This window comes from Pongo pygmaeus, chromosome 3 (genome assembly GCF_028885625.2).
Source record: "Pongo pygmaeus isolate AG05252 chromosome 3, NHGRI_mPonPyg2-v2.0_pri, whole genome shotgun sequence".
Taxonomy (NCBI): Eukaryota; Metazoa; Chordata; class Mammalia; order Primates; family Hominidae; genus Pongo; species Pongo pygmaeus.
This window is the reverse complement of record NC_072376.2, coordinates 151,098,864-151,117,419: the sequence shown is the minus strand read 5'-3', so window position 1 is coordinate 151,117,419 and position 18,556 is coordinate 151,098,864. Positions and strand designations below refer to the sequence as shown.

The 18,556-nt window shown below is 34.6% G+C and overlaps 1 protein-coding gene and 1 long non-coding RNA gene across 2 annotated transcripts in view; one reads left to right on the top strand and one right to left on the bottom strand.

Moving 5' to 3' along the window:
• SLC7A11 (solute carrier family 7 member 11) overlaps positions 1–8,399 on the top strand; it is a 78,426-nt gene extending 70,027 nt beyond the window's left edge. Inside the window, exon 12 of the mRNA XM_054484380.2 lies at positions 502–8,399. Within this exon, the coding sequence (XP_054340355.1) occupies positions 502–563 (62 nt within the window). The 3' untranslated portion in view covers positions 564–8,399. The remainder of the gene's footprint in view (positions 1–501) is intronic.
• Positions 3,703–18,556, bottom strand: part of LOC134739468 (uncharacterized) — a 62,760-nt gene continuing 47,906 nt past the window's right edge. Inside the window, exons 2-3 of the long non-coding RNA XR_010126141.1 lie at positions 17,605–17,671; positions 3,703–3,795 (exon numbers count right to left, since the gene is read on the bottom strand). This is a non-coding gene — a long non-coding RNA (uncharacterized LOC134739468). The remainder of the gene's footprint in view (positions 3,796–17,604; positions 17,672–18,556) is intronic.

The window sequence follows — 18,556 nt, the reverse complement described above, 5'->3', positions numbered from 1 at the left end:
TTAGTCTCTCATTCTACAGATTAGGCAAATTAGGCCCTAGGAGATACGACAATATTCTCAATAACATGTTACCAGTTAGAGAATGAAAATTATATTCTGATTCTCCTCCAGATTCTTCTGAGGAACTGATTGTAATCTCATAGGTGCAAAAAGAATAAACCAATTTTAAACTGAATATGAAGTGTATTTTTAAACATTTATTTATATATTGGTCCTACTGTTTCAAAATATTTTCACCCTTCTGGTCCATGAATAAAAATCCTTATTTGAATGCAAAATATTAATGTATTCTTGCTGAGAAGCCATCATGGGAAGTTACAGAAGTGACAAATAAATTAATTGAGCATGATAGAATTCTAATGAAGTAAATAATTCTTGAAAGTGCTCTATGAAGTAGATAGTTGTGTGTTTTTGGTATTCAACCCAAAATAATTCATATTTTGCTGTTTTTATGCATTTCTGATTTCCATGCATTTTTAATTTATTTTTATTTCTTTGTAGAGAGAATAACCAGAACATTACAAATAATACTGGAAGTTGTACCAGAAGAAGATAAGTTATGAACTAATGGACTTGAGATCTTGACAATCTGCCCAAGGGGAGACAAAAAATAGGGATTGTTACTTCATTTTCTGAAAGTCCAGAGAATTACAACTTTGGTGATAAACAAAAGGAGTCAGTTATTTTTATTCATATATTTTAGAATATTCAGACTAATTTCTAAGAAATTTAGTTATAACTCTATGTAGTTATAGAAAGCGAATATGCAGTTATTCTATGAGTTGCACAATTCTTGAGTCTCTGATACCTACCTATTGGGGTTAGGAGAAAAGACTAGACAATTACTATGTGGTCATTCTCTACAACATATGTTAGCACGGCAAAGAACCTTCAAATTGAAGACTGAGATTTTTCTGTATATATGGGTTTTGTAAAGATGGTTTTACACACTATAGATGACTATACTGTGAAAAGTGTTTTCAATTCTGAAAAAAAGCATACATCATGATTATGGCCAAGAGGAGAGAAAGAAATTTATTTTACATTGACATTGCATTGCTTCCCCTTAGATACCAATTTAGATAACACTCATGCTTTAGTGGATTATACCCAGAGCATTTTGAACAAAGGTCAGTGGGGATTGTTGAATACATTAAAGAAGAGTTTCTAGGAGCTACTGTTTATGAGACACATCCAGGAGTTATGTTTGAGTAAAAATCCTTGGGAATTTATTATGTCAGATGTTTTTTCATTCATTATCAGGAAGTTTTAGTTATCTGTCATTTTTTTTCACATCAGTTTGATCAGGAAAGTGTATAACACATCTTTATACACTGAGTCAGTTTGGTATTAAATCCTCGTTAGAGCAACCACCTGTTTCACTAATAACTTACCCCTGACGAGTATATCTAAACATATGCATTTTAAGCCTTCAAATTACATTATCAACATGAAAGAAATCGCCGACAAAGAAGATGTTCAAAATAATAGTCCCATATCTGTAATCATATCTCCATGCAATGTTAGTAATTCTGAACAGTTTTTTAAATTTATGGCTATTTTTACATGATGATGAATTTTTACAGTTTGTGCATTTTCTTTATATATTTTATATTCTGTTAAAATATCTCTTCAGATGAAACTGTCCAGCTTAATTAGGAAAAGGCATATATTAACATAAAAATTGAAAAAGAAATGTCACTGCTAAATAAGATTTACAACTGATGTTTCTAGAAAATTTCCACTTCTATATCTAGGCTTTGTCAGTAATTTCCACACCTTAATTATCATTCAACTTGCAAAAGAGATAACTGATAAGAAGAAAATTGAAAGAATGAGAATCTGTGGATAAGTGTTTGTGTTCAGAAGATGTTGTTTTGCCAGAATTAGAAAATATTGTGGGCCGGGCATGGTGGCTTACATCTGTAATCCCAGCACTTTGGGAGGCCGAGGTGGGTGGATCACCTGAGGTCGGGAGTTCTAGACCAGCCTGACCAACATGGAGAAACCCTGTCTCTACTAAAAATACAAAATTAGCTGGGCATGGTGGCGCATGCTGGTAATCTCAGCTATTCAGGAGGCTGAGGCAGGAGAACTGCTTGAACCCGCGAGGCGGAGGTTGCAGTGAGCCAAGATTGCACCACTGCACTCTAGCCTGGGTGACAAAGTGAGACTCCATCTCTAAAAAAAAAAAAAAAAAAAAAAAAATATATATATATATATATACACACACACATATATATGTGTGTGTGTGTGTGTATATATACAAATATATATATATAGTAGAACTTACAAATGAGAGCAATATAATGATGAAATTTTGAACTGTTATTTATAAACATCTAAGGTAAAATGGTTAGTCATGGCCAGAGTATGTTGTTTCATCCTTTAATTTTTGTCCATTTGAAAATAAGGATTCTTGAAAGAATTATACCAATTAAAATTATTAAAGGCAAACATAGAGTTCATAGAAAATTGTCCAAAGTAGAAATAGAAATGATGACCTATAATTTGGAGCATTCCCAATTCAGTAATTTCAATTTTGCTCTTGAAAACATTTAATATATATCCAAGAGTGACATTTCTTTAGCTGAACCTAATGTTTGGGTCTCTAAGTGAATTTATAAAAACTCCTTCCTTCCTTAGCATAGGGTTTTCAAAATTTGATTTATAATTCCTATTTCCAGTAAATATTGTTCATTTGTCCACATCTCTCCCTATCATATGTTGCTGGAGGTAAAATTTTCTTTTATACTCCTATTTTTTTTCCCCATAGACTAGGCTCATAGAATTTAAACAAGCAAATTTTCCTGAGCTTTCTCTTGCCAAATGAAAGAAGACTGGTAAATTCTCACAGAGAGGTTTGCGTAGTTCTTGGCTCTTCCTGGGGTTAATGTGCTTATATTCACAGTGGCAAATTGGTCTCAGAATTTATTTATTTTTGATTTGAATTTCTCTTTAAAAGTATCAATTTAAAAGGTAACTAGAATTATTCTTTCTCATTTTCAAAAGTGATTTTTGCATTATTAAATTTCCCTGCCATTGTAATGCCATTTTAAGCAGAAAAAAAGTCAGCCGGTAATTAAGAAAAAAAGTGATGGAGATTAAGTAGTATTTTGGCTTATTTTTAGGACTCATCATGAGAAGACACAGAGTTCCTTTAATCAGGAAATTAATATCCATAATTTTCATTCAAAATTGTAGTACGTACAGCAGATTCCCATTCAAAAACTCTCCTGAACACTTATTTATATATATGTTTTTATATAAGTAAAATTTTTCTCATATTTTTATATGATATACACAGACACACACACACGCACATACTACTTACTACATATGCTGTACTTGTACTTTGTACCATGCATATTCAAATGTTTATATACATAAGTTTTTTATAACATAAAAAGTAAAAGTAATGAATACTGTTTAAAATAACTAATATAGTATTTTTTAATTTTTGTGGGGATGGATTCTCAAATACTTAATTGTGATTTTAAAAGATCCAGTAAAGACTTCTAAAGCTAAAGCACAATTTGATTTTAAAAAGAATGATTCTCCTTACACAATTATAAATATTTGCAGTAAATATTTTCCTCATAATACTGTGTGACCCCATTTAAAAAGTATTAGATTATATTCCTTTGATCCAATGAAAAACTGAACCTTATAAATGGTTAGCTGAAAGCAGACCTTATTCTTGTCCTTCTTTAGAAGAGTAAAGATTTGTCCTAGGGAAGATGGCTGACTTCGGTTCCAAACATGCATATGCATTTAGACTGTAGCTCCTCAGCCCTGTGGACACAAAATTTGGACAGCTTATTAGGTTACATTAGCAATGCATGGCAGTTTCTCCAACACTAAGATATTCACGTTGAAACAGATTTCCTGTTCGTCTTATGTGTCTGGTAAAATTGTTTCCCCAATTATAATTTGACATATCAATAGAGGGTTAACAAGAGTATAATTACATAACAGAATTCCTCATGAACTGTAATCAGTCTACAGGAAAATCATTATTTTATCTTGATTTGCAGATGAATATACTGCTAAGAAAGGGAGCAACTCTGACCTTTGTTAAAGTTGATCTTTTGTAATTGAGGTATAAGGTATGAAAAGATAAAAAACTGAAGGCCAGAGAATCAGGAAATGAAAGATAGTATGTGACTGAAGGTAACAATATTTTAATGTTATGCAATATAGTCAGAGAAATATTAAAAATTAGTTGTTTGCTGTGCATAGGTGGATCTCGCAGGAAGCTAATGAAACCTAAGCTTCAGTGCCTGTCACTTAGACATGTTCCATTCGAGGTCCTGAACCTAACTTTGCATTAGGAATTCTGTACTAATTTTGTTGAAGAAGACCAGCAAAGTTGTGTATACTTCTACCCCCACAAAATCTGCATTGTCCATGTGAGTAAAGTAAAATAATTCCTGTTATTTTTTTCTATTAGAAATAAGTATGGAGGATATATTTTTAAAAATTTATGAGTTAATTGAAATATCCATATATAACAAGTGGCTTTCTCACTATATATATGATGTGATATATAGGGAGATAGTTTCACTTTCATATTTTATACGTTGATTCTGAACTATAGAAAAATAATAAATGGGATTTTAATTATAGCTCTTTTTCTTAGTTTGGAAAGAAATATAGAGAGATGTGGGATTTGAATGCCCATGAAAGACATTTTATTTTACTTGAATATATTCTTGCTTCATTTTACCCTCCATAATATGTTGTACATTAGTGCTGATCAAGTTTACAGAGTTACATTTTGCTTTCCTAACCATTCAAAGTCAGGAATTAAAATATGGCATTGTATAACTGGGAAGAAGCTCATAGTGGATATAAATTAGAGTAGATAATGGGTCACCTTGATAGCTTCTGTTTACATTACTTGTATATGGGCAAAATAATTATTACCTATACATGTATTTAAGCTTAATTTTCATATAAACAGTATTTTTAATCTATGTTAAAATAGATAATATCTAAAAGTGTGATCTCTAGGTAGTCCTTAGTTTATTAGTACTGTACTTTAAAAAGATTTTTAAATAGGTCCGGCACCGTGGCTCATGCCTGTAATCCCAGCACTTTGGGAGGCTGAGGCAGGCGAATCACCTGAGGTCAGGAGTTCGAGATCAGCCTGGCCAACATGGTGAAACCCTGTCTCTACTAAAAATACAAAAATTAGCTGGGTGTGGTGGCGGGCGCCTGTAATCCCAGCTACTCGGGAGGCTAAGGCAGGAGAATCATTTGAACCCGAGGGGCAGAAGTTGCAATGAGCCAAGATCGCATCATTGCACTCCAGCCTGGGGGACAAGAGCGAGACTTCGTCTCAAAAGAAAAAAAGATTTTTAAATAATAGCTAAAAGTATGATCTCTAGGTCGTCCTTAGTTTATTAGTACTGTACTTAAAAATTATTTTTTAATAGTCAATTTTGGGAGATAATTATTTCTTTCCTTGTATTTTCCAATTAGTTGGTCTAAAAATAAATGTTTTGTCTAATTTTAGATCAGGTATACATTCACAAAAGCATAAGTCATAATCTCACAGGAAATTCACCAATTTTCCATATGTTGTGAGATAATTGTCCTTTCTACAACCTCATAACAATGAATTTATATAATTACCTAGATTTTCTTAGTGTGAATCCACCAATTAGTTTTATTTTCTTGGTAGTTATTTTTTTCCCTCCTCTCTGTTACTATTGGCCTTAAAATACACAGAGGATTGTTACAGTGTCCTAATAGCTATCTGTTACATGTGTGTGTTTCAGCGTACTTGAATCAAGTGTACATTTATAGTACCAATAACCGCCTTTACAGCTTTACAGTTAACAATTCTCTCACAAAACTGTAGAGCATTAGGCATCTGAGAGCCATACAGAGGGCCACACTTGTTCTAAAGTGAACATGTTTTTTTTCCTCAACATATATACTACTGATTTTTTTTAAAAGTATGACTTTCAAGTGAATTAATGTATTGGTTAGGAGAACTGCTTGCTAAGTCCTTATTACCTCTTGTTGAAGCCTCAAAAGGCCGTGCTGAAAGCCAGAGGGGGAAAAAAGAGTAATGCACAGGTATCTTCTTTTGCAGTGGTGACTGTATTTTGAGTACCTTGTGTGACAGGGTATTATTACAGCATCTTGTGGGAAAACCTATTAGGCCTTTGCATGTTAAAGCTGTATAATTTGTTGGGTTGTGAATGATCTGACTTAAATGTGTATTATAAAATTTAGACATCAAATACTCCTACTAATTAACTTTATTAGATGCATACTTGGAAGCACAATCATATCACACTGGGAGGCAATGCAATGTGGTTACCTGGTCCTAGGTTTGAACTGTCTTATTTCAAAAGATTTCTGAATTAATTTTTCCCTAGAATTTCTCCTTCACTCCAAAGTAGAAACATACTTTGAAGAATGAAACAGATTGTTCCCATGAATGTATGCTTATACTCGACTAGAAACAATCTATGTTAAATGACTGTGTATATGAATTATTTCAAGTACTACCCCAAAGAACTTTCTTATTGCTCTGAAAGAAGAAAAGCAATGTAAATCACTATGATTATCACACAAACAACCAGAATTCTCCAACAATTTTAAGTAATCTGATCCTCTTCTTGGAGAAAATTGTTACCTAATAGTTTTTCCTTATGAATGTTATTACTACTGGTATAAATCAAATTTCTACAAATTTCCTACTTAAGTCTTAAGAACTGGGTTCTTCCTTTGATGTTATTCATGTTCAGAAAGGAAATAACACTTTACTCTTTTAGGACAATTCCTAGAATCTATAGTAGTATCAGGATATATTTTGCTTTAAAATATATTTTGGTTATTTTGAATACAGATATTGGCTCCAAATTTTCATCTTTGCACAATAGTATGACTTTTCACTAGAACTTCTCAACATTTGTGAACTTTGCAAATATAAGCATCATATGTGTTAAGACTGTATCATTTAATGCTATGAGATACATTGTTTTCTCCCTATGCCAAACAGGTGAACAAATGTAGTTGTTTTTTACTGATACTAAATGTTGGCTACCTGTGATTTTATAGTATGCACATGTCAGAAAAAGGCAAGACAAATGGCCTCTTGTACTGAATACTTCGGCAAACTTATTGGGTCTTAATTTTCTGACAGGATTTGACTCAATATTTGTAGAGCTTGCATAGAATGGATTACATGGTAGTGATGCACTGGTAGAAATGGTTTTTAGTTATTGACTCAGAATTCATCTCAGGATGAATCTTTTATGTCTTTTTATTGTAAGCATATCTGAATTTACTTTATAAAGATGGTTTTAGAAAGCTTTGTCTAAAAATTTGGCCTAGGAATGGTAACTTCATTTTCAGTTGCCAAGGGGTAGAAAAATAATATGTGTGTTATGTTTATGTTAACATATTATTAGGTACTATCTATGAATGTATTTAAATATCTTTCATATTCTCTGACAAGCATTTATAATCTGCAACAAGTGGAATCCATTTAACCCAGTGGGAAAGTCTTGGAACTCAGGTTACCCTTGAAGGATATGCTGGCAGCCATCTCTTTGATCTGTGCTTAAACTGTAATTTATAGACCAGCTAAATCCCTAACTTGGATCTGGAATGCATTAGTTACGACCTTGTACCATTCCCAGAATTTCAGGGGCATTGTGAGTTTGGTCTAGTGATTGAAAACACAAGAACAGAGAGATCCAGCTGATAAAAAGTGATCCTCAATATCCTAACCAGTCCTCAACTCAAGCAGAGTTTCTTCACTCTGGCACTGTGATCATGAAACTTAGTAAAGAGGATTGTGTGTATTTTATACAAGTTTAATACAATGTCTTACACTGATTGATAAATTCTTAAAGAGCAAAACTGCATTTTATTTCTGCATCCACATTCCAATCATATTAGGAGAACTAAGATATTTATCTATGAAGATATAAATGGTGCAGAGAGACTTTCATCTGTAGATTGCGTTGTTTCTTAGGGTTCCTAGCACTGATGCCTGCACAAGCATGTGATATGTGAAATAAAATGGATTCTTCTATAGCTAAATGATTTCCCTCTGGGGAGAGTTCTGGTACTGCAATCACAATGCCAGATGGTGTTTATGGGCTATTTGTGTAAGTGGTAAGATGCTATGAAGTAAGTGTGTTTTCATCTTATGGAAACTCTTGATGCATGTGCTTTTGTATGGAATAAATTTTGGTGCAATATGATGTCATTCAACTTTGCATTGAATTGAATTTTGGTTGTATTTATATGTATTATGCCTGTCATGCTTCTAGTTGCTTCAACCATTTTATAACCATTTTTGTACATATTTTACTTGAAAATATTTTAAATGGAAATTTAAATAAACATTTGATAGTTTACATAATAAATGTCATGTTTTGCTTTCTTTTTAAGCAGTGTATATTCATTTAAATTGAAGGCCTTAGTTTTAATGATTGAATTTATCTATTACTGATTCCACAAATTTGTTGGAGCATCCCACTTCACACCAGTTTCCTGTATTAAAAACTGGAAGTGTTGGCAGACCCAGTCTCCTGGAAACACTCTTCTTTCTAATGGTCTACATCCATCTGTCCTCTGGTCTGAAATATCTAGCTCCTGTTCTATTTCCACCTGTACAAGTTCAAAATCTTTTCACTTCATGCCTTTAACAAGAATTTTGTCTTTTATCTCTTTACACTCTCAGCTGTTTCCCCAGAATGTTCTTCCTGAAACTCAAATGAGGTCAAAATTTTCAATGGTTTCACATTTATATATATATATATATTTTGTGGATGGATAAAATTCAAACTCCTCCATATAACACAGAGGGCTTTCCATCACCTGTCACCTTTCTTTCTCCAGCTTTCCACATTCTCGGCAGCCATATTAAATGTGTTCTCAGTGGTTCAATAGCAACAAAATATGATGCCATTATTTCTTTTTACACACTGAAGACTCTTACAGGAATTATATTTTCCTCCCCAACTCCCATCTCCTTATTCCACACACAGATAACTTCTACCCAACATTTAAGTTCAAAAGTAACCTCTTCCAGAAGCCTTCCCCAAGTTGCTTTAAGACCTGACACCTGAACTCATTCATCATCTGGAGCACATCTTTTTTGTAGAACTCATTGAATACTGCTGTAATTGATTTACTGGACTCACTTTTCTGCCTGAATTTGCTGATTTTGTCTTTCGCCAACTGAAGCATAGTAGGTGCTCAATTAATGTTTATTAAATGTATAAATTCAGTAAGTGCATGCATGAATAAATGACATTCATTAGGTTGCAGGGTAAGCTTTTTTATGATTAGCATAGAAGCAGGTTTTGTTACTCCGAAATTTAAGCAATCCATTAGTTTCTATGGAAATAGATTTTCTGTAAAACCTACCTGCCGAACAAAAGCAAGCTGACTGGGAAGTTTGAGTCAGTCTCTCTTTTTCTCTACTACCACAGGTAGGTAGGTCCTGATGAGGGAAATACTCAGACAAATAGCCTATTATGAATTATTTAGGTGTCTACATTCTTGATACAGTATCTTTTTCATATATCTTGACAAAAAATAATGGTCTGATATGAAGAGCAGAAAAAAATCTACATTTTTGATGACCAAATTTTACTTGGAAATAGATATGGGAGATTAAATAGCACTTTTCCCGGGGTAAAATGTTTTGGGAGAACAAGGAAGAAAGAAACCAACAACTTTGGCACCTATTAAATTTATACAGTTTTGAAAATAAATGCAATCCATGAGATATGTAGATATATTTATTTAAAAATTAATAAATATGACATGTATTGAATTAAAATATATAATGTCTAGTAATTTGTTTTTAAATTGTCATTAGGCTTTTAAACATGCTGGTTCAGGTTCAGATAGACTTTTGTAACTGGAATACATCTAAACATTTTTTCTTAAATTTTTTGGCAATGTCTAATTTATAAGGATTTGAGATGATTACGCATGCTGAGACAAGCAGGCTTTGGGTGGGTAAGTGTACTGTTGCTTTTGTCTCCACATGCCCTAACAATTACATTTGCAGACTCCCTAGAGATCTGACTTTGAAAGTCAGGCCTGTTTTTTTTGTTGTTTTTTTTTTTTTTTTTTTTTTTTAATGTTCTTAAGCTTAAGAACACCTGGTCACCAGTGGGCAGTGGCTAAAACTATGATCTAAAAAACATTTGATGTTTGAAAGAATTCAGAAGTAAAAATATAATTAGGATTCAATTCTTTACAAATTTTAGCTTCTAACATTTATTAATCTCTGAAAGGCATAAAACAGGATTTTGGAGGTGTTAATGCAGGCTAAACACTACAAACATTGAAATAACTCTCCAGCTACGATAAAATAACTTAGTAAGTGTAAATGAAGATAACCCTAAGAGACATATGGGAAAGTTATTTTCCACTAGTTTTCATTTTTATTGAAAATAAGATAAACTAATTTTACTTTTGTTGTGTAATTAACATTGTAACTGTATAACATATCATGATCATATGTTTTGTTTCCTAAAATCTAAGGACACCATAAAAATTTATTTCATGTTCTGAATGCTGCCTTCAGCTTACTTAATGTTCTCTTTTTAATTCTCACATTGCCATGTTCCTTTAATAATTTGTTACTCAATGATCTACAGTCAAAGTTTAGTTCTTCGTTCATTAATTCAGCAAAAATTCACTAAGCACTTCCCCTATGACAAATCAATATTGTAAGTGCAACAACTAACAGTTTACATAGTGCCTCTGCCTCATGAACCTACCGTCTAGTTGGGGGGAGAGATGCTTTTTCTTAATCAGTCAAATGTGTAGTCACAAATTAGGATTAGTCTCAGGTGCTGTAAGACAGTACAGCCAGGTGGATGTGATCTGGTCTGGGATGTTGGCAAAGGCTTTCCTGAAGATGTAGTATGAGTTGCTATTGAAGGATGAGTGTACATTAACGAGATAAGAGGAGGCAGGGTGAGGAGTGTTACAGGCCAAGTGAATGATGTGACAATAGCTCTAAGCCAGAATAAAATAAGCAAGGCTTGTTTAAGAAAACAAATGAAAGACCAGCACAACTAGAGTATAGGAGCAAAGTAAAGAATTCACTCTAGGAGAAGCAAGTGTAGAGCACTTATTAGGCAATATTCTAGATTTCAGTATTTACCAATATAATGGAGATAGCATAGGCAAGTGAAATGCACATATAATATAAACAGTGAACTTTATCAAAATTTCAAATATTTCCTTCTCACATGTACATAGAATTTTTTTAAATAGTAAAAAAAAAAAGATTTGAGTTTATTTTTTAAAAAATCTTATAGTTTACCTTTGTAAACTGCAATGGGCTTAAGACACATATTTGGAAAGAGAAAATAATTGGAGGAATTATATAATTAAGAAATGTGGGAAATTTTATTTCTAGGAATTTTACCATCGTCTCTCCTTAGCATGTTTCCCTCCTCTCTTCCAAGTTAGATTATATCTGATCTACATTGTTAAATACTCACTGATTATTATCTCTAACATTTGTGATTTTTAAAAAATAAATACTCTTCTGGTGTTTTGATTTTTTAACCTGATTTTAACTTCTAAAATTTATTTATTTATTGAGACACAGTCTCACTCTATTGGCCAGGCTAGAGTTAAGTGTCACAATCTTGGATCACTGCAACCTCTACCTCCCAGGTCCAAGGGATTCTCGTGCCTCAGCTTTCTAAGTAGCTGGGATTACACGTGTGTGCCACCATGCCTGGCTAATTTTTGAATTTTTAATAGAGACAGGGTTTCACCATGTTGGTCAGGCTGGTCTCGAACTTCTGATCCCAAGTGATCCACCTGTCTCAGCCTCCCACAATGCTGGGATTACAGGCATGAGTCACCATGCCCAGCCTAAAATGTATATTTTGCCCACATGAAAACACTAAACAAAATCTAATTAACATGATGTGTTATTAACAAAGTTATTGTCTCTCAAGTCAAGGCATTTATTTGATTTTAATGGTTTACTATGAAAATCTTCAATATAATAAAATTATTTGAAGCTTTTTCTGATTCTTTAGAGACCCAGAGAATGATTTTTTTTTCATTTTTTTCTACTCTTCATAATTCACAATAAAAGAAAAGTGGCTCTTGTAGCAAAAGAACAGTAATTTTGCTTAAGGAATTAAAAAATAGAGAAAATATTATTTTAAATTATTTAAAGAAAGTTTCCATGGAAAACAGGGAATTCTATGATATAGTTTTCTCATACTCAAATTTCCCTTACCTGAAATGTTATTGCCAGATGTTTTTCTATGCATTTTTCGTGATATATTGATTTCCTTAAAAGAATAATTTGATATCATCCAGGTGTGCCTAATGACAAGAAAAAGCTAATGTAGAAAGTCTACAACTATTAGTAAAACACTTTTTAAAATTAAAGCTCTCGGATTTCAGTGAAAGAATATTGAATCAAAGAACTGAAAGGGCAGAAGAAATTGAACAATGGTTCAATTTTGTAATAGATGTTATTTATCATTTTTATTAAACTTTGTATTAGCTATGTGCCTTGTATTGACTAGGATACTCCTCACCTGTGACTATGAATAAGACAGATGACAAGCCTTACTTCCATTTTTGGATTAAGAAAATGAGTCCAAAGTAAGTAAAATGGCTTGCCTAGAGCAACAGAGAAAATCAGAGATCAGAGTAGATTTTGATTATCAAATGACTCAAGTTTCAAACTGTTGAATCAAGCCATCTCTTAGGTGAAGGCAATTACTTCGTTTTATTTATAAGGCAATCAGTTATTAAATATTTTTTATCTACTATATGATTAATAATGAATTTTATGATGTGGGAAATGTACCATGATTCTTCAGCCCTAGGAACTCACAGTAATTCAGCTTGGATAAAGATGAATCTATAAAACCACAGGAATACACAATTTAATACAGTGTATGATTAACTGGAAACTGTGTGTTATAATTGTAAATAAGTTAACCGATAAAAGATGCCGGGCTCTGCTTTAGTCCTTAAATATTTGGAGGTGATTGACAGTGGGGTAGAAGTTGATTTCAGATGATGATATATGTGTGGTTTACAATTTCAGTAAAGACATATAGTAAAAGTGGACCATGCTTTTGGTTTATAAAACAGTTAAGTCCAAGTAGACTAGAGAATAACAAATAAGAAGAAGTTGGTTGTATTATATTCACTTATGACAGAGCCTTTAAAACATGAAAAAGAATTTGATCTGAAGACGGAAGTCACTGAAGGTATTTTGGGCAGGAATAATGTGGTCAAAGTGGCAACTAAACAAGATTATGTTGTCAGCTCTGCTGGAGAGATTATAAGGAAAAAATCTAGAATCAGCAAAATATAGCTGATGAGCTTTTGCAATGAGCAGGCATGAAGAAGTCTAGATTGAGATTAGTGATGAAAGCAGATAAATAAAACACTTGTGAAGAAAAAACCAACAGGACTCTATGCTTAACTTACTAGAATAAGAGGAGGATGAGTCATTCTGACTCTGAGGTTTCAGCTGAATGAGCTGATGATTAGGGAAGTATGTGACTGAAACAGGCATGCTTGGTGATAAACTTCTGATTTCCCTTTATGGAATGGTTGGAGATTGTCACACATTTCCATTTGTGAAGTCCTGAATTTGGGGTGGTGAAAATTCCATCGGGGGCCGGGCACAGTGGCTCATGCCTATAATCCCAGCACTTTGGGAGGACAAGATGGGTGGATCACTTGAGGTCAGGAATTCGAGACCAACCTGAACAACATGGTGAAACCCCATCACTACTAAAAATACGAAAAATTAGCCAGGCGTGGTGGTGGGTGCCTGTAATCCCAGCTACTCAGGAGGCTGAGGCAGGAGAATCGCTTGAACCCAGGAGGCAAAAGTTGCAGTGAGCCGAGATCATGCCATTGCACTCCAGCCTGGGCAACAGAGACAGACTCCATCTCAAAAAAAAAAAAAAAAAAATCCATCTGGATATTTCCCCTGATTATTAGATTACAGGGCAAAAGCCCAGGTGAGAGGACAGGATTCTAGATACACATTGTTAATGTTCTTGAGGAGGCTAGTAACACTCTTTTCCACTGGGTCTATTAATCAGTTAAGACATACATCTAAATTATAAGGCAGATAGAAGAACAAAATATCACCATCATGCAGATACAGCTAACACAGGAGAATATGACTCATAGCTATGGACAAGTGGATTTTCTAACATTGAACTCTAGGGTTAAAAAAATGTGCCCATCTAACTGTAGGCAGCCTTGTACCATTCAAGCTTTTTTCCCACAGATCCTTGACCCTATAAAACTTATAGTGTGAATTAATGCCCAGTAGAATTGATGTCCTCTGTGGTCAGGCTGCTTCCCAAGAAGAAAATACATATAATCAGTTGTTGTTTTTTTTTTTTTCCACCAAACTCACCTATAAGATTAAGATACTACTGTTCTAGAAAGAGGCTAAGAGTATTTCCTTAATGTAGCTCTTAATGAAAACAACAGGCATGCGAAAGAACCATCTCCTCTTCCCCACCTTATCACACCTAGGCATACTCTGAGAGAGATGATACTTTGGGTTTAGAAACCATGTCTATTGCACTTTGTAGCTACAACCTAACTCAAGTAGGCTGTCTGGAAAATATTAGTCTCAACATACACTTTTTGATGAAATGAAATTGCCAGTTGAAGATGATGTGAACTGATGGCTTTCCATCAGTGAGAATGTAAAAATGGAAGCGCATAGCCCCATGGAATAAGCTTGCATGAGCTGGGTAGGAAATGAAATGAGGCAGGAGAACTAAAAGGGAAAGGAGCAGTGGGCATCTACTAAGAATCTTTGGATCTAAGATGAATGTCTATTTTAGATGATGAAACAATTTATTGTAGTTTCAGAATACCTTCATTGATGTCATCTTTTATTTCTCAAATTTGTTCAAGTTGGATGGATGGCAGACATCCTGAGCTTTGTGTTTCAGATATGTGGTGAGTGAAAAGATGTCAAACAATGATCGCTGTATTATCTTCGGATCCCAGAAGCAGTCAAGGACACAATTTTCAGCCTTACCAAGCTTGTTATGGTCTATTAGATTATATTGTTTGATACTCTTTTAGATGCAAATAACAGAAACCAATTCAAGTAATTGAAACAAAAGAGGAGTTATGATAAGAATATGGTAATGTCTTGAAAAACCCTTTGTCAGGAATGCCATCTGGCCTCAGCAGGGCTGAAAATCTGGAAATGGAAAGTGATATGAAACCAGGCATTATTCTCTCTCCATTTCTTATCTCTATGTCTCTGGGCGACTGTATTATAGCTCTATTCCTCCATGTACTGGCTTTCTCTCTGCAATGCCTTAGGCTATACATCTTCCCCAATCAAGAGAACAACTCAAAGACTCAAATCTTTAGTCACAATAACAGATACTAAGTTCTAACCCCAAATAGAGTATAAAAATTGTTCTAAGGTCCCTGCACAAGTAGATGGGTGAATGATTTTGAAGAAGTGAAATTCCCAGAGAATATAATGCCTATAACAGGTTTCCTCTACATATACACACACCACATACACAGTTACACAAAGTATGAATAAATCAAGAAAGTGGAAAGAATATGAAAAGTGAAATGCAGCCAATAATATCTAATGACTATCAAATGCATATTATACGACTTTAGTACATTCTAAGTGCTAACAGTATGCTAACTTGTTCAATCCTCTTGCCACTTTGTGAGGTCGACACTACTGTGAAGCAAGGTGGAGTTAAGTAGTTTGTCCAAAGGCACATGGTAAGTGTCTGGCACATTTTAGACACCTTTACATAAAAGCCTCTTAAAATTATCCATGTTCTTTGATCACCAATTGTTTTATTGTTCATCTATTCATAAATATGGAAATTTTTTTGCTTATCGGACAAAAGCAGAAGAAACTGCTGTCATGGGAGAATTGATGATGAATATTATTTGGTTCTTCAGGCTATCCATTGGCCACAGGGCATACTGGCATTTGCCTCACCTAGCTGTAGGGGGATGTTAAGGGTGAATTACAATTTGGGAAGTTTTCTCACCAAGGGAAAATCCAGCAAATAGTAAAGCAATTCAAGTCATATAATAGGCTTCATTTCGACAATCCTGCCATGAGGGTCATAGCTAGTAAAAATGATTACTAGCTACTATTTACTTCTAATTAACAATTCCCCTCTCCCCTTGGTTTCAGAAGTTTCTGTTTTGTCAGGAGAGGAGTGGCATGAGCAGCGGGCAGAACAATAGGGAGATGTGGATGCATTTCCAATTTCAGTTAGAGATTTTATCACTTCCTCAAAAATGGTTTAGATCAAACTGACAAAACATGAAAGTACAGAATTTTTTAACATGTATAGACACATTTAAAATTAAGCTTACTAATATACATATTTATATATATTTACCTAATATATTAGTATATATATTTAATACCTAATAAGCAAATAGAGTTTTTGAATATCCATGGACCATTCACAAAAATTGAATTTCTCCTGGGACTCAGTGAAAACTAATTAAATTCCAAGAATTCAATATCTGAGAGAATGAAGCAATAATACAGCAAAATCAAATCAACAACAAAAGGATAGCTTAAAATCCTACATATCTGCCATCTTAAAAATACATCATTCGCTGGGGGCGGTGGCTCATGCCTGTAATCCCAGCACTTTGAAAGACAGAAGCTGGCAGATCACCTGAGGTCAGAAGTTTGAGACCAGCCTGGCCAACATGGCCAAACCTCATCTCTACTAAAAATACAAAAATTATTGGGAGGCCAAGGCAGGTGGATAACAAGGTCAGGAGTTCAAGACCAGTGTGGCCAAGATGGTGACATCCCATCTCTACTAAAAATACTAAAAAATTAGCCAGGCATGGTGGCTGGTGCCTGTAATCCCAGCTACTCGGGAGGCTGAGGGCAGAGAATTGCTTGAACCTGGGAGGTGGAGGTTGCAGTGAGCCGAGATCGCGCCGCTGCACTCCAGCCTGGACGACAGAGCAAGACTCTGTTTCCAAAAAAAAAAAAAAATTAGCTGGATGTTACATACCCGGCTAGGTAGCACACGCCTGTAATCCCAGCTACTAGGGAGGCTGAGCCAAGATAATTGCTTGAACCCAGGGGACAGAGGTTGTAGTGAGCCGAGATCGCACCACTGCACTCCAGCCTGGCGACAGAGCAAGACACCGTCAAAAAAAAAAAAAAAAGGTTAAAACTTTAGGTTAGGAAAAAATAGTTTCAAAATACTTAGAAGAGGATGATAATGAAAAAACAGCAAGCCAGCGTTTTTAGCTTCTAGCTAACGCAGTTCTTAGAGGGACATTTAGAAGGCAGGTGGAATGGAGCTGTGGTCACAGGAAGGAAAATAACGACGACAAAAACAAAGCAGCAACAAAATCAGGCGAGGGGCTGCACAGGTTCAGCAAGAAGAAGGATCATGAACTGAGGAAATGCTTAATAGTATTAAAAAATAATAATTTTGAACAAATTAAATGCAATAATGTATTCCATTAATATCAGTTTTTAGAAAGGGGAGTTATTAAACAGCAAATTACAATGATACTAAATGGCTGTGATAGAAATGTACGTACCAATGAAAAATCATCAGTGGATGTTTTAAAATAGCACAGCTTCTTCAGTTATTTATACATCTGAGGTCTAAACGAGAGAGAGGAAAAAATGAAGAAAAAGAAGAAGGATGGTTAGTTTTCCATGTTAGCAAGAAAAATCTGTCTCACCTATACAGTACTGCAATTCCCTGCTTCACTGTCCAGAGAATTTACTACTATTTTTTAGGTCTGAGAAAAAACAAGTATAAAACAGATTCTCTCACTTCTGAGCTTTTCTAGCAGAATCTATAACCTAATAATCTGCAGTGTCCAGGCAGTGTAATTTTCAAATAAGATACTCTCCACAATTTACCTTTAACTCTTTTTTTTTTTTTTTTCTTTTTTTGGAGACAGAGTCTCACTCTGTCGTCCAGACTTGAGTGGAGTGGTGTGATCTCGGCTCACTGCAACCTCCGCCTCCCAGGTTCAAGTGATTTTCCTGCCTCAGCCTCCTGAGTAGCTGGGACTACAGGCACATGCCACCACGCCCAGCTAATTTTTGTATTTTTAGTAGAGATGGGGTTTCACCATGTTGGTCAGGCTGATCTCCATCTCTTGACTTCCTGATCCGCCTGCCTCGGCCTCCCAAACTGCTGGGATTACAAGCGTGAGCCACTGCACCCGGCCACCTTTATTACAGGCATGAGCCACTGCGCCTGGCCACCTTTATTACAGGCATGAGCCACTGCGCCCGGCCACCTTTAACCCTTTAGTAAATAGAGCTACAACAAGAAGCCTTGAGATGAGCCTATTAGCTTTTTAGCTATATAACAAAACGAATGTGGCAATGAAAGACCCTTCCAGGGATGTTCATTTAATCTCAATATGAATATAGATTTTAAATCATTGGTTTATCCTATAAAATTGTTTTCCCTCATTTATCAAAACTGATTCTTATCTGCATTATACAAACGCAACGATAATTTGTATTTTT